The 13,141-nt window shown below is 36.5% G+C and overlaps 1 protein-coding gene across 5 annotated transcripts in view; it reads right to left on the reverse strand.

Moving 5' to 3' along the window:
* Nucleotides 1-13,141, reverse strand: part of PMS1 (PMS1 postmeiotic segregation increased 1 (S. cerevisiae)) — a 96,831-nt gene that overhangs the window by 80,824 nt on the left and 2,866 nt on the right. For 4 of the 5 annotated variants that reach the window (XM_011974252.1, XM_011974250.1, XM_011974251.1 and 1 more), the window contains exons 2-3: nucleotides 9,243-9,394; nucleotides 4,945-5,127 (exon numbers count right to left, since the gene is read on the reverse strand). Coding sequence is in view for 3 of the 5 variants with exons in the window: in XM_011974250.1 (XP_011829640.1) it covers nucleotides 4,945-5,127; nucleotides 9,243-9,374 (315 nt within the window). In the remaining 2 variants the exon portion in view is untranslated. The remainder of the gene's footprint in view (nucleotides 1-4,944; nucleotides 5,128-9,242; nucleotides 9,395-13,141) is intronic. The other variant, XM_011974253.1, reaches the window with a different exon arrangement.

Consider the following 13,141-nt stretch of genomic DNA (forward strand, 5'->3'; position numbering starts at 1 on the left):
CTGATCATTCAAGTATATAAAGAACATAGAATTAGATGTATTTTAGATTTCTCTAGTCAATTCTGCTGAAAGTCTAAGTTAATTTTTCTTCTTAATAACATTTTAAATAAACAGAAAGTAATGTCAACAACTAGAGTTATAGGTGATGGCTGTTTAATAGTGTGCCCAATTACGTATCAATCTACTGAGCCTAGGATGGTTTACAACCCTGTGACTTTAAAATTATATGCATCAATTAGTTTGGTAGATAAAATAACCAAATTACTAATTTTTATTGCATTCACTATAATTTTCATCTAAAAAGTTTCAAAATAAGCCAGTCTTGAAAATATATTTTTTCTATATGTGAAACTTCAATTCTTTGAGTGCTAAGGAATATTCATTAAGTTTAAAAAATGAACTCCTTTCTCCCAAAAAGCACCCATTAACTCTTACTTAAAATATTTATTTTTAAATGTAACTGACTTCAACGAACATCCTGTTTTTCTCAAATACTATTCAGTCCTCCCATATAAGTTTCAACTCACCTACTCCTAACAACTTATCTATTGAACTTAGCAATGCAGGCCTGGGTATATTTGTAAATAATTTAATATTTAATATGGAGGTATTTTTAAACTTTATAAATACATTTCTAATCATGCCAGTAAAGAGGTAATATAACCTACCATGGAAAACTCACTACTGAAAGGCATGAAATTAGGACTGAATTCTGGGCTTTGCCTTGAACACACTATGTATCCCTGAATAGGTTACAAATTTCATATTTCACTGTGTACAATTCCTCTGAAATCAACTACCTAGCGCAGCACCCTGTGTGCAGTACACAATGAACATTACTTGAGTATGAGAGAGAGTGTTTTGAAGTTGAGGTAAGAAGACTTGGCATTTGGCTTCAAAAGACCTCAGTTTCCTCATCAGTACTATGAAGAGACTGAAGCACAGAAGACCTACATTTGTAGGCTGGCTAATCCATGAAGCTCATTTTGAGATGTAGATTAGTGAGCGGGCAGTTTATTGGTGGGTTCTCTGGGATGATCGCCAGTGGGCACAGGGCAATGTTGTCCTGAACAGGGACCTTTATAACCCCTCAACCAGTCACTGGATTCATTGGATACAGGTTGCCCTGCATGACTTGGGTAAGGCAGCTCTCTTCAGCTGCAATAAGGGCAAGCTCCAGATGGAGACTCAGTGGTGAGTCACCAACACTCTTGGCAGCTGGGGGCTGACTGCTCAGTCCAGAAGTGGGGGATCTAGATAGTGTACTAGGGTCCCCTACTATTATAAAAGTTCCTTCCAGCTAGCTCTGTATTTCCTTTAGTTTTCAGGTACAATCAAACCTAAATCATCATCAAAAACTCTGTGCCAAAATAATACATACCGTAAGATTTCATTTATATCAAGTTCAAGAATATAAACAACTAAGCTGTGCTGACAGAGGTCTGAACAGCAGTTACCTCTGAGGAGTACTGACTGGGAGTGGGTATGAGGGAACCTTCTGGGGTTCTGATAACGGTCTAAATCTTGATCAGGAGTATACATATGTAAAAATTCATTGTGTTGTTAGTGTAGGTGTGTGTGTAAATCATACACACACACATCTATATGTGGTTCTCCCAAAGACTTGTAAGAAAGGAAACTCCATAAAATACTGTTAATATTTTCTAATATAAATGCTTGGCATTGCAAACATTTTTTAAAAAAACTTTATAGTTTTCCACTATTGTGATACTTTGACAATTTTTTTGTAATTCTGATGAGCAAAATTATTTTATTTATACTCAAGGCCACTTGAGTGCCTCAAAATAAAACAAAGACAAAATGATAAACTTGCCTATCAAGTGGGTTTAAGTAATCAAATAAGGAAACAAGATAGAAAGTGACCAATGGACAAAAACATACAAAACTGCCATCTAAACTCAGAACTACAGTGAAGATTTGAATAAATCATATGGCTCATGTAAAACCTATTTCTAAAAACCAAGTATAGTGCTGCCACCTAGCAGACAAAGCTAATTATGACCAATTTCAGCTCTGAAGGGTTACATATATCTTGCAGAAAATACAGAAATGCCAAATTATCTTTTTTGACAATAATCTACCAAATAAAGCGTAAAGCCTATCTGTCAAGTCTGAACAACACTTAAAAAAAAATCAAATACTTATGCTCTAAAACAAAAAAAAAATATGACTTCTAAAGTAGTCACTGACAGCTAAAGCATACGAGCAAGTTCAGAGGTTCCCTGGTGCAAACCTCATGCAATTTTAAAAACAAACTCTTCGTACAAGATCCAGAGTTGTGGATTCCCATTTACAGTCTCGGGGAGAAAAATGAATAATGTCCAGTTGAACCCTCTAGTCACTCTTCCCCAAAATCTATTTGGAGGCTCTGTGAACTCTAAATAAAGCGAGTGCTGAGGAAAATAGAGAAATACATAGTGTGCTAGATTTTGGACAGCGGTTTTAAGAGTACACGTAACAATTTCCCTTTAATGATGTCTAAACATCTGGATTCTAATAAGCAAGGGCCCCTAGTCCTCTATGCTCCAACAGCAAAATCTCCCACTTAAACTTCATCTCCTTTGCAATTTTTCTGGCCTACTTAAGACATGATGTTACACAGCCAGAAAAGCCCAAAAGTAAAAAAACTGAACACAGATGTTCACCAATTTAACAACAGTGCTACTTAGGATTTTTTGACTTTACAGTGGCGCAGAAGTGATATGCATTCAGTAGAAAGCAGTGGACACGCTAGCAATGCTGAGGCAGTGAGCCACAGCTCCCAGTCAACCATGTGAAGATGAGGATAAACAACAGATCCTCTCCAGTGTCCTATGTTGCCAGATAATTTTGCCCAGCTGTAGGCCAATGTAAGTATTCTGAGCATGTTTAAAGTAGGTAAGGCTAAGCTGTGATGCTCAGCAAGTTAAGCATACTAAATGCATTTTCGATTTACAATATTTTCAACTTACAAAGGTTTAATCAGGAATGTAATCCCCTCATAAGTCAAGCAGCATCTGTACTGAGCTGGAATCATAGCCACAAAAAATGGAGAAAACCTACACTACCTTATGCCAGCACTTCAAAAACAGAAGGGCTAAGGGAAGACCACAATGAACCTAGAGAATATATCATTACTCCTGGGAAGACTAGACTACTGAACAGATGTCCAAAGACCAGAAGGAGAGACAGCAACAATAGCTCATGTCTGTGTCACTTTTCCAGAACAACAGGTATGAAGTCCTATCATTTTACTGTACTGGAACATTCTTGCCTAAATAGGGCCTGCCAGCCTAAGCACAAATGAAGGATTTTTACACAGCTACTGGGCAAATTTCAATAGCTCAAGAGACCCTCACAATCACTCTGTCACCTGGCACATAGATATGTTACATAATAAGAGCCCAACATCCATAGGGTAATAGTACAGTACAAAAAAAGCAGTACAGAGTCATGTAATCAAACACAACTGAGATAACAGAAATGAAGAGATCAAGATTCCAGATGGGTTTTGCCACAAACTAGTTATAAGATCGGGGCAGAGGCAGTGTAGTATAATTTGTACTATGCAATTGAGTGTGCCAAGCACTGAACTCAGGAGAACATAGACACTGAGCACCTAACCCAGTCAGAAGGTTAAAGTTCTTAGATCCAATCTGCCCTTAACTAGGTAGGGTTTAGACCAAGTCAGTTCACATCTCTAGGGCATAATCTCACTAACTGAGATTAGAGTGGTATTTCCAAAGTGTAGTCCACAGAACAAGCAAACAAACAAAAATGATATGCTTTCTCAATAAAAGAATTTCATGGTCAAGCAGGTATAGGAAAAAGTACCTATATAAACCAACCTTAGAAATTTACAATGTGCTTGAACATAGTAAAGGCTCTGAGAAGTGCTATAGTTAAATATCCTTTAATTTTCTTAATACAATTTACAATTTTTAAATGCAAAACACACTTTGCTGCTCCTCAAAAAATTAAACACAGAATTATGATATGACATAGCAAGTCTACTTCAGGGTATATACCCCAAAGAAGTAAAAGCAGGGACTCAAACAGATACTTGTACATCAATGACAGAAACATTATTCACAATAGCCCAAAGGTGGGTGAAAGTAACCCGGGTGTCCACCGATGGAAGATCAGATAAACAAAATGTGGTATATACACACGATGGAATATTATTCAGCCTTAAAAAGGAAGGAAAGTTTGATGCATGTTACAACACGGATGAACCCTGAAGACACTATAAGAGAAATAGGCCAGATACAAAAGAACAAATATTTTGAGTCCACTTAATTGTGATACCTAGCATAGTCTAATTTATAGAGACAGAAAGTCGAACAGTGAGTATTAGGGGACGGGGAAAAGGGCATCATTGTTTAATGGGTACAGAGTTTGAAATAATGAAAACACTGGGGAGATGAATAATGGTGATAGATACATGACAATGTGACCATAGCTAATGCCACTGCCACTGAATTGTACACTTAAAAATAGTTAAAATGATAAATTTTATGTTATGTATATACATATATTTTTTGAGACAGAATCTCGCTCTGTCTTGCTCAGGTTGGAGTGCAGTGGCACGATCTCGGGTCACTGCAGCCTCTGTCTCCCGGGTTCAAGCAATTCTCCTGCCTCAGCCGGGACTACTACTACAGATATGAGCCACCACACCCAGCTAATTTTGTATTTTTAGTAGAGACGGGGTTTCACCATGTGGGCCAGGCTAGTCTCAAACTCCTGATGTCAGGTGATCCACCTGCCTCGGCCTCACAAAGTGATGGGATTACAGGCATGAGCCACCTTGCCCGGCTTATGTTTGTATATTTTACCATAATAAAAATAATTAAAACCATACTTCACCAAATACTGGGTTAGTTTTAACTGTAATATTCAGTGAATATGAAATCACTAAAATAACCAATATAATTACCTTACCTCAGCTACGCAACAAATTGATCCCAAGGCTTCTCCACGAAAACCGTAAGTTGTCAAATTTTCAAGATCTTCATGACTATTTATTTTTGAAGTGTAGTACTTCATTGCCATTACAGGTGCATCAACAGCCTTGATACCCTCCCCATTATCTCGCACCTCAATTTTATCAAATCCATAGTTCTCCTATAAAATGTCAAAAAACACTTTCAGTATGCAAAAGTATTAAACTGTTATCACACTTAGAAAGAAACACAAGTGAAAGAATTTTGATATTTATTTACTTTTATGAAAGCATAGCACTATGGATATAAAACATTAAATTCTTTAGCTCTACTAATTTCTAGTTATTGTGCAATGGGCAACTCCCTTGTTTTCTCTGGACACAGATTCAACTGTTGAATAAGGAGGTTAGGCTGATTTTCAAGGTTTCTTTTCACTGTTTCATTATCATGGGTATTTACAGTATACAATAATTTATGTTTACACTTGACTGAAAAAATTCTTCTGAACTACATACACCTTTTGTATCTATGGCCCCCAAACAAAACAAAACAGAACAGAATTCCATCAGCAACAAAGTAATACATGTTCTAGTCAGGAAGAACCTAGCAAGTATTATTATTCAACCTGATTTTTATTTATTTATTTTTTTTGTTTACTTATTTTGCTTTTCTATGGCAGGAATCAACCTGATTTTTAATACTTTCTCCCTTATTGTACACATAAAAATCTTTATGTTTACTACATTATAACTTTTTAAATCTTTTCCTGCAAACAGCCATCTAACAGGAAACTGCTGAGAAAACACATCTAATTTGGCAACCACAGTGAGTTTTAATCTGAAAAAAAATCAAGACTTTTTTTTAGATACTTTGTCACTCAGGCGACATACAGTACAGTGGCATGAGCATAGCTCACTGCAGCTTTGAATGCCTGGGCTCAAGTGACCCTCCCACCTCAGCCTCTTGAGGTGCTGGGACTACAGGTGCATGCCAGGGCCTAGCTACTTTTATTTTTATTTTTTGTACAGGTGGGGTCTCACTTTGTTGTCCAGGCTGATACCAAACTCCTGGCTCCAAGCAATCCTCCTGCCTCAGCTTCCCAAAGTGCTGGAATTACAGGTGTGAGTCATCATATCAGACAACAAAAATTTTTTCAAAATCTCAATTCATTGCTTAGTTTTATATTCTAATACTAAAAATATGCAAATATAACAAAAACAAAATTTAAATTCCCATAGTGATCATACTTTCTATGAACACCATATTCTAAATTTGGTAGCCAACTTCCATAATAAATAAGCCTGACTTTACTCCACAAAGTCTTACGTGTATGACCATAGATGCAAGTTATAAAGGGGGAAAAAAACTTTCTATAATTATACTGACTCTGGTATTTAAAATAATATCACATCTTTTTAATAACCTAAAATGATATAATACTGTATATGTCAGCAATTTTTAGATAAATTAGATATACAAAACATAGGAGGGAGATGCGTAACATTTTGTTCCTCACACCTCTCTCAATCTAAAATTAAGTTTGGCTGAGTGCAGTGGCTCATGCAAGTAACTGCAGCACTTTGGGAGGCCAAGGCAGGCAGATCATTTGAGGTCAGGAGTTCAAGACCAGCCTGGTCAACATGGTGAAACCTTGGTCTCTACTAAAAATACAAAAAATTAGCTGGGCGTGGTGGCACACACCTGTAATCCCAGCTACTTGGGAGGCTGAGGCAGGAGAATTGCTTGAGACCGGGAGACAGAGGTTGCAGTGAGCTGAGATCACACCACTGCATTTCAGCCTGGGCAACAGAGTGAGACTATCTCAAAATAAATAAACAAATGAATAAAGTTAAGTTTATATTCTGGGAACAGTCTTTCCTCTTCATTTTAAAGAAAAACCGGGCCAAGTATGGTGACTCACGCCTGTACTCCAGCAATTTAGGAGGCTGAGATGGGCGGATCACTTGAGGTCAGCAGTTTGAGACCAGCCTGGGCAACATGGTCTCGAAACCCCATAATAAGAAGACAAAGATTTGTTTAAATGTTTAAAATTGTATCATCATGTTTAATTAATTAAGAAAACATATCTAGTCAGGATAGCTATTATAGCATAAAACCATAATGAAACAGGTCTTATTATGTAGAGCCACACATTTAAGGTGTGTATCTTAAAATTTTACAATGCAAATACTGGTAAATGTCAAGAGACTAAAATTTACAGGCAGGTTAAAATATTTAACTTAGTTTATACAGGACTTCTGTTGGCTTTGTAACACTATTTTAAAAACCAGTTTTTCTTTCAGAAATGTTTAAGAAAAGGACGTTTGCCTGCCAAAGATTCTTAAGTGAAGTCTGTCAAATATAACTATTTAATCCTGTTTAATTATTATCAATTATACTCTAATCAGACTGAATTGACTACACGAAATGCCTAAGAAAAACAAACTGTCTTTCTTTGGGTTTAATATACTTTTTTTCTTGTTTATAAAGCTTAGAGTGTATTAAAAACAGAATACAGGTTTGATAGAGTAGAATGGTTCTCAAAGTGTGTTCCATAACCCACCAGCATCAGCATCAATTAGAAATTTACTAGAAATGTAAATTCTCAGGTCCCATCTAGACTATGAAGTTCTGTGAGTAAGGCCCAGTAACAGTTTTAACAAACATCCTAAGTTATTCTGATGCACCCAAACATCATGAGAACCACTGGCACAGACAGAAGATCAAGAACGGGTTTTAGAGTCAGAAAGACCTGGATTCCAGTCTTAGCTCCACTACTTACTAATTATGAGACTTTGGGAAACTTCTCAGAACATTACCTGTAAAATGGGTATAGTATGGCTGGGCACGGGTGGCTCATGCCTGTAATCCCAACACTTTGGGAGGCCAAGGTGGGCAGATCACCTGAGGTCAGGAGTTCGAGACTAACCTGGCCGACATGGTGAAACCCCGTCTCTACTAAAAATACAAAAATTAGCCAGGCATGGTAGCAGGCGCCTGTAATCCCAGCTACTTGGGAGGCTGGGGCAGGAGAATTGCTTGAACTGGGGAGGGGGATTGTAGTAAGCTGAGATCGCGCCACTGCACTTCAGCCTGGGCGAAAGAGCGAGACCCAGTTAAAATAAATAAATAAATAAATAAATAAATAAATAAAATGGGTATAGTAGTTAAGTCACAATGTTTTATAAGAAGTGATTTATAAGAAAGGATTTTATTTTCACACAAATATACATACATATAGTATGTCCATCTCATAGAATCTTATCTGGTAGATAAGAAAAGGTTAGGTCCCTTTCCTACAAATATATTTCTTTCTTTTTTTTTTTTTTTTTTGAGATAGAGTCTCGCTCTGTCGCCCAGGCTGAAGTGCAGTGGCGCAATCTCGGCTCACTGCAAGCTCCGCCTCCCGGGTTTTTAGGCCATTCTCCTGCCTCAGCCTCCCAGGTAGTTGGGACTACAGGCGCCCGCCACCTCGCCCGGCTAGTTTTTTGTATTTTTTAGTAGAGATGGGGTTTCACCGGGTTAGCCAGGATGGTCTCGATCTCCTGACCTCATGATCCGCCCATCTCAGCCTCCCAAAGTGCTAGGATTACAGGCTTGAGCCACCGCACCTGGCCCTACAAATATATTTCTATCAGCATTGTTTCTAGTTCTATACCACCAGAAACAGTATAAATATCTGATAATTAGGAGATTTAAAAAAATGTATTCTTATATTCAATCAGATTTATTTACCTTCCTAGTATGTACTAGGTACTAGCCAGGTATAGAGGACACAAAAATGAATAAAATAGACCATATATCTATGTGTTAGCAATTAAGAACAGGGGAACTAGTCATGGAAACTAATTGCAATAAATCATAATGAGTGATATAGGCCATATTTATTCAAATGATTTAACATACAGAACTTATATTTTAAAATGTGAAAAAAGTAACAAGAGAAATGGTTTGAAATTAGATTAGATGGAAAAAATAAAATGCAAAAGGAAACAAAGAAACATGAATAACCAATATCTGTAGAAAATACAAAGAAAGAACATGTTTTTTGTCTCAAAAACATGTCTCAAAAAAACAAAGAACATGTTTTCTTTTATATTTCCTTTAGCGTTACTACAATGTTAATTTAAATTAAAATTTATTTTTAAGGATTTACTCTTAAGACAAAGGGTCCAATGTCCTAAGAATAATTTACTGGTGTAAAGAAATAAAATAAAGGTAACAGTTTAAAGAGAAAACATCTGTCCAGCCCTTTTTCTTTGTCTTAAAGGTATCTGGGTTCTCAAGGATACTCACCAGTTTAACATCTATGCTTGTGGCACCAGCATCCAAGGAGTTTTCAATAAGCTCTTTTACAACACTGACAACCGAAGTGATGATCTGAGAACTTGAAAGGAGTCGAACTGTTGCCGCAGGCAACTGTTTCATTTTTGCTTTTAACAAAACAGCTAGAAGATAAAAATGCAACTTGTAAGAATTGTTAAACATTCCTGACCAACAGGACAGATGGCAATAATAATGACAGATGATAATAGATCATCTTCACTGACACATACTGTATGCTAGGCTCAACTGTTAGCACATACAATATTAAGTGTTCTTCTTCTTTTTTTTTTTTTTTTTGAGATGGAATCTCACTGTCACCCAGGCTTGAGTGCAGTGCCATGATCTTGACTCACTGCAACCTCTGCCTCCCAGGTTCAGGCACCCCTGCCTTAGCCTCCAGAGTAGCTGGGATTACAGGTGCCCGCCACAACACCTGGCTAGTTTTTATATTTTTAGTAGAGACGGGGTTTTGCCATGTTGGCCAGGCTGGTCTCAAACTCCTGACCTCAAGTGATCCACCTGCCTTGGCCTCCCAAAGTATCGGGATTACAGGCATGAGCCACTGCGCCCAGCCATAAGTCTTCTTACTATTACCCTTTGAAAACAGGTGCCATTATCACCTCAATTTTATAAAACTACTAAGGCACAAAAAAATTAGAAAACTTGTCCAAGGTCATCCAGTTATTAAGAGGCAGAGCTAAGGCAAGTCCTTCAACATTTTCTCTATTGATATGTAATATATGAATACATATAAATGCCTACGAATAAAAATGACCAAAAATGGGTTCAAAAAATCCACAATATTCTGCCACAAGCACCTAAAAAAAAAAGTCCACAGTAACATTAGAGGAAGAAATTGTTTTTTTTCTAATTTCTTCCAGGACTTTCGTGTGACTAATTATTATCATCAATTCTGACTTTTCTTGCAAACTCGAACCCTGTATTTCCAACTGCCTGCTGAAATAATCACTAGCTCAAACTCCAGGAATAATTAACCAATCCCTACCCTAAACCCATGACTTTCCTATAGGAATAATCCATTCACCCTGACTCAAATCTAATCAACTCGTAAATCCTATCAATTCTTTTCTCAGTATTTCTCACATTTAGTTCCCAATATAATTTCCTAATTAGCCTCAATGACTCTTCACCTTTGGTCACCCAGTCTATACTGCCGTTAACTAAAATGATGATCACAATAAGAACAGCAACTACTACATTAAATATATAGTATGCTAAACATTGTGCTAAACACTTTACATATGGGATTGCATTTAAACCTCTAAACCATAAAAAGTAGGTACTATGTATAAAAATTAGACTTATTATTATGGCCGTTTAAGAGACTGAAAGCTGAGTAAGTAACTGGGCCCAAGAACTTCTCATTTGAGATTTTTATTTCAAATCTATTTCCTTAAATGTCTGTGCCAACTATATCTTGGTCCAAACTCATTACAGTGGATTACTGAAAGCTCACAAATATTGGAATCAAGACATGCATGTTCTAAAAAGATTTCTTAAAAACAAATGCTATGGTAATAACTGAATAATGAGAACAATTGTGCTATAATGAGTGTAATGTTGGCTGAGAATGACCAAGCGATAATACAACTTTGGGAAGTGGATGACAATCAGTTATGTGCCTTACCAACAGTCTCATTTAAACATCATTAAGTCAGTCATCCATACATTCTGATGAGTTATAATGTCTTTTTCAATCACTGAGCTCCTTTAGAGTTAGGATTACTGTTAATCTGAACTAGTCTCATACCAGACATGTCGGATAACTATCCTCTATACTATTCTGCCTACATTATTTTAATCATGTGGCTCCTCAAAGCCAATATAAAGCTCAAATCTCTAAGCTGGCATTTGAGGTCCTTTATAGATCCAACCTGCAGATCCAAAATCTGTTGGTAACTGGAAATCCTTTGTTCAAACAAACAAAAAATCCAAAAATGTCCTATGGAAATTCCATCTGTAAAGCATGCAGGGAGGGGGATGCTTTTTGTATCTTATTGCCTAATTACAGAAAACATTACAGGAATAAAAGCACAAGCTTGACAACATGCAACATACAATTCCTCTATAGAATCAAGATTTTATTGGACCAAAAAAATGTCCTATTTGGATACATTAGATTACATAAAATATATTAAAACTAACCTTTAAAAAAAATCTGTTTAATGTGACCACTAGAAAATTTAAAATGACATATGTGGCTTATAGTTCCATTGAATGGTGCTGGATAGAGCAGTAGTTAAAATGGCAGGCTCTGAAATCACACTACTTTGGTTTTATCCCAGCTCTTACACTAACAGGTATATCACACTGAGGAAATTAAACTCTCTAAAATGCAATCACCTAATCTACAGAATGGATCTAATAATGATATAATATGATTGTGGTGAGAAGTAAATAAGGTAGTATATATAAATAACGTATTACAGTGTTTGGCAAATAAATGCTAAAAACATCCCAGGGTACTGGGACTAAATTGAGCTCCTCTAAACCCCTAAATGAACAATCCCCCCACCTCTAACCCCTACCCCAAAGGGGCTCACACATTAGGCTTGGGTTCAAGAAGTCTTCTACCTTACCTAGGAAATCCCAAGGATCTAAGAAAAACACTGATCAACAAAACTTTAGGGTATAAACCTAGACTGACTCCTTCTGAGCAGTCTTAATCTCATCATCTTTGTCTCATTCCCTACAATACCTCATCTACTACAATGACAAATCCAAAATCTTTTTTTTTTCAAATCTCTATAATTTCATGCCAATATTCCTCATCCTTCTAGTTTACTAAGATCATGGCAATTCATAGCATGAATTCTATCACACTTTACCCCATCCTATTGTGTCCTCTGGTCTTAAGATGTCTGCATCTCTTTTCATACTCTTCTTCCACGTCATGTCATCTTTCTTCTCTCCTAATTGCTACAGTTTGAATATTTGTGTCTCTCCCAAATTCATAAGCATATGATATCTGTATTATCTCCATTTTATAGATTAGCTGATTGAGTTTTTCAAAGTTTAACTTCCTCAGTATTATATAGCTGTTAGTAAGAGCTAGGATAAAACCAAAGTAGTGTGATTTCAGAGCCAGCCATTTTAACCAGTACTCTATCCAGCACTGTTCAACAAAACTATAAGTCATATATATCATTTAAAATTTTCTAGTAGTCACATTAAAAAAGGTAAAAAAAAAAATGAAAAAGTGAAGTTTAATTATGTATTTGGATAATCTAATATATTCAAAATATCAAATATCACTTTATCCTATCATCAATGTAAATCAATGTAAAATACTATTAACTGTAAAGATTAAATTGTATAATTAAACCTACTATACCCCTGTCCTGAATTGCAAAACTTTTTTTTTTTCCTGCTGTACAACTTTTGAATGTAGGATGCCAGGCAGAATAATCAAATGCTTCACTCATGGCAAGCCCTTCACTTCATGAATATTAATGAAGGACCACTAAATATAATTTACCAGCATCTTTCCTATGCTAACGCAAACGTTAGAAAAAATATCCTCCTTCTCTTTACATACATAATTTCAACTGGCTTCCATATTATCCTCCAGCTCACCTGTATCTCACACTTTTTTCTGAACTTTAGGGCCTTACTTCCAACTACCTTCTAAATACCATCATTTAGATGAGCGGAAGGCAACCTAAACATAACATGTCCCAAACTGATCAGAGAATCTTTCTCTAACTTTCTTTTTCTTTTTGAGACGGGGTTTCAGGTTTTGCGCTTGTTGCCCAGGCTGAAATGCAATGGGCAATCTCGGCTCATTGCAGACTCCACCTCCCGGGTTCAAGCGATTCTCCTGCCTCAGCCTCCCGAGTAGCTGGGAT

This window comes from Mandrillus leucophaeus, unplaced genomic scaffold (assembly GCF_000951045.1).
Source record: "Mandrillus leucophaeus isolate KB7577 unplaced genomic scaffold, Mleu.le_1.0 Scaffold143, whole genome shotgun sequence".
Lineage (NCBI taxonomy): Eukaryota > Metazoa > Chordata > Mammalia > Primates > Cercopithecidae > Mandrillus > Mandrillus leucophaeus.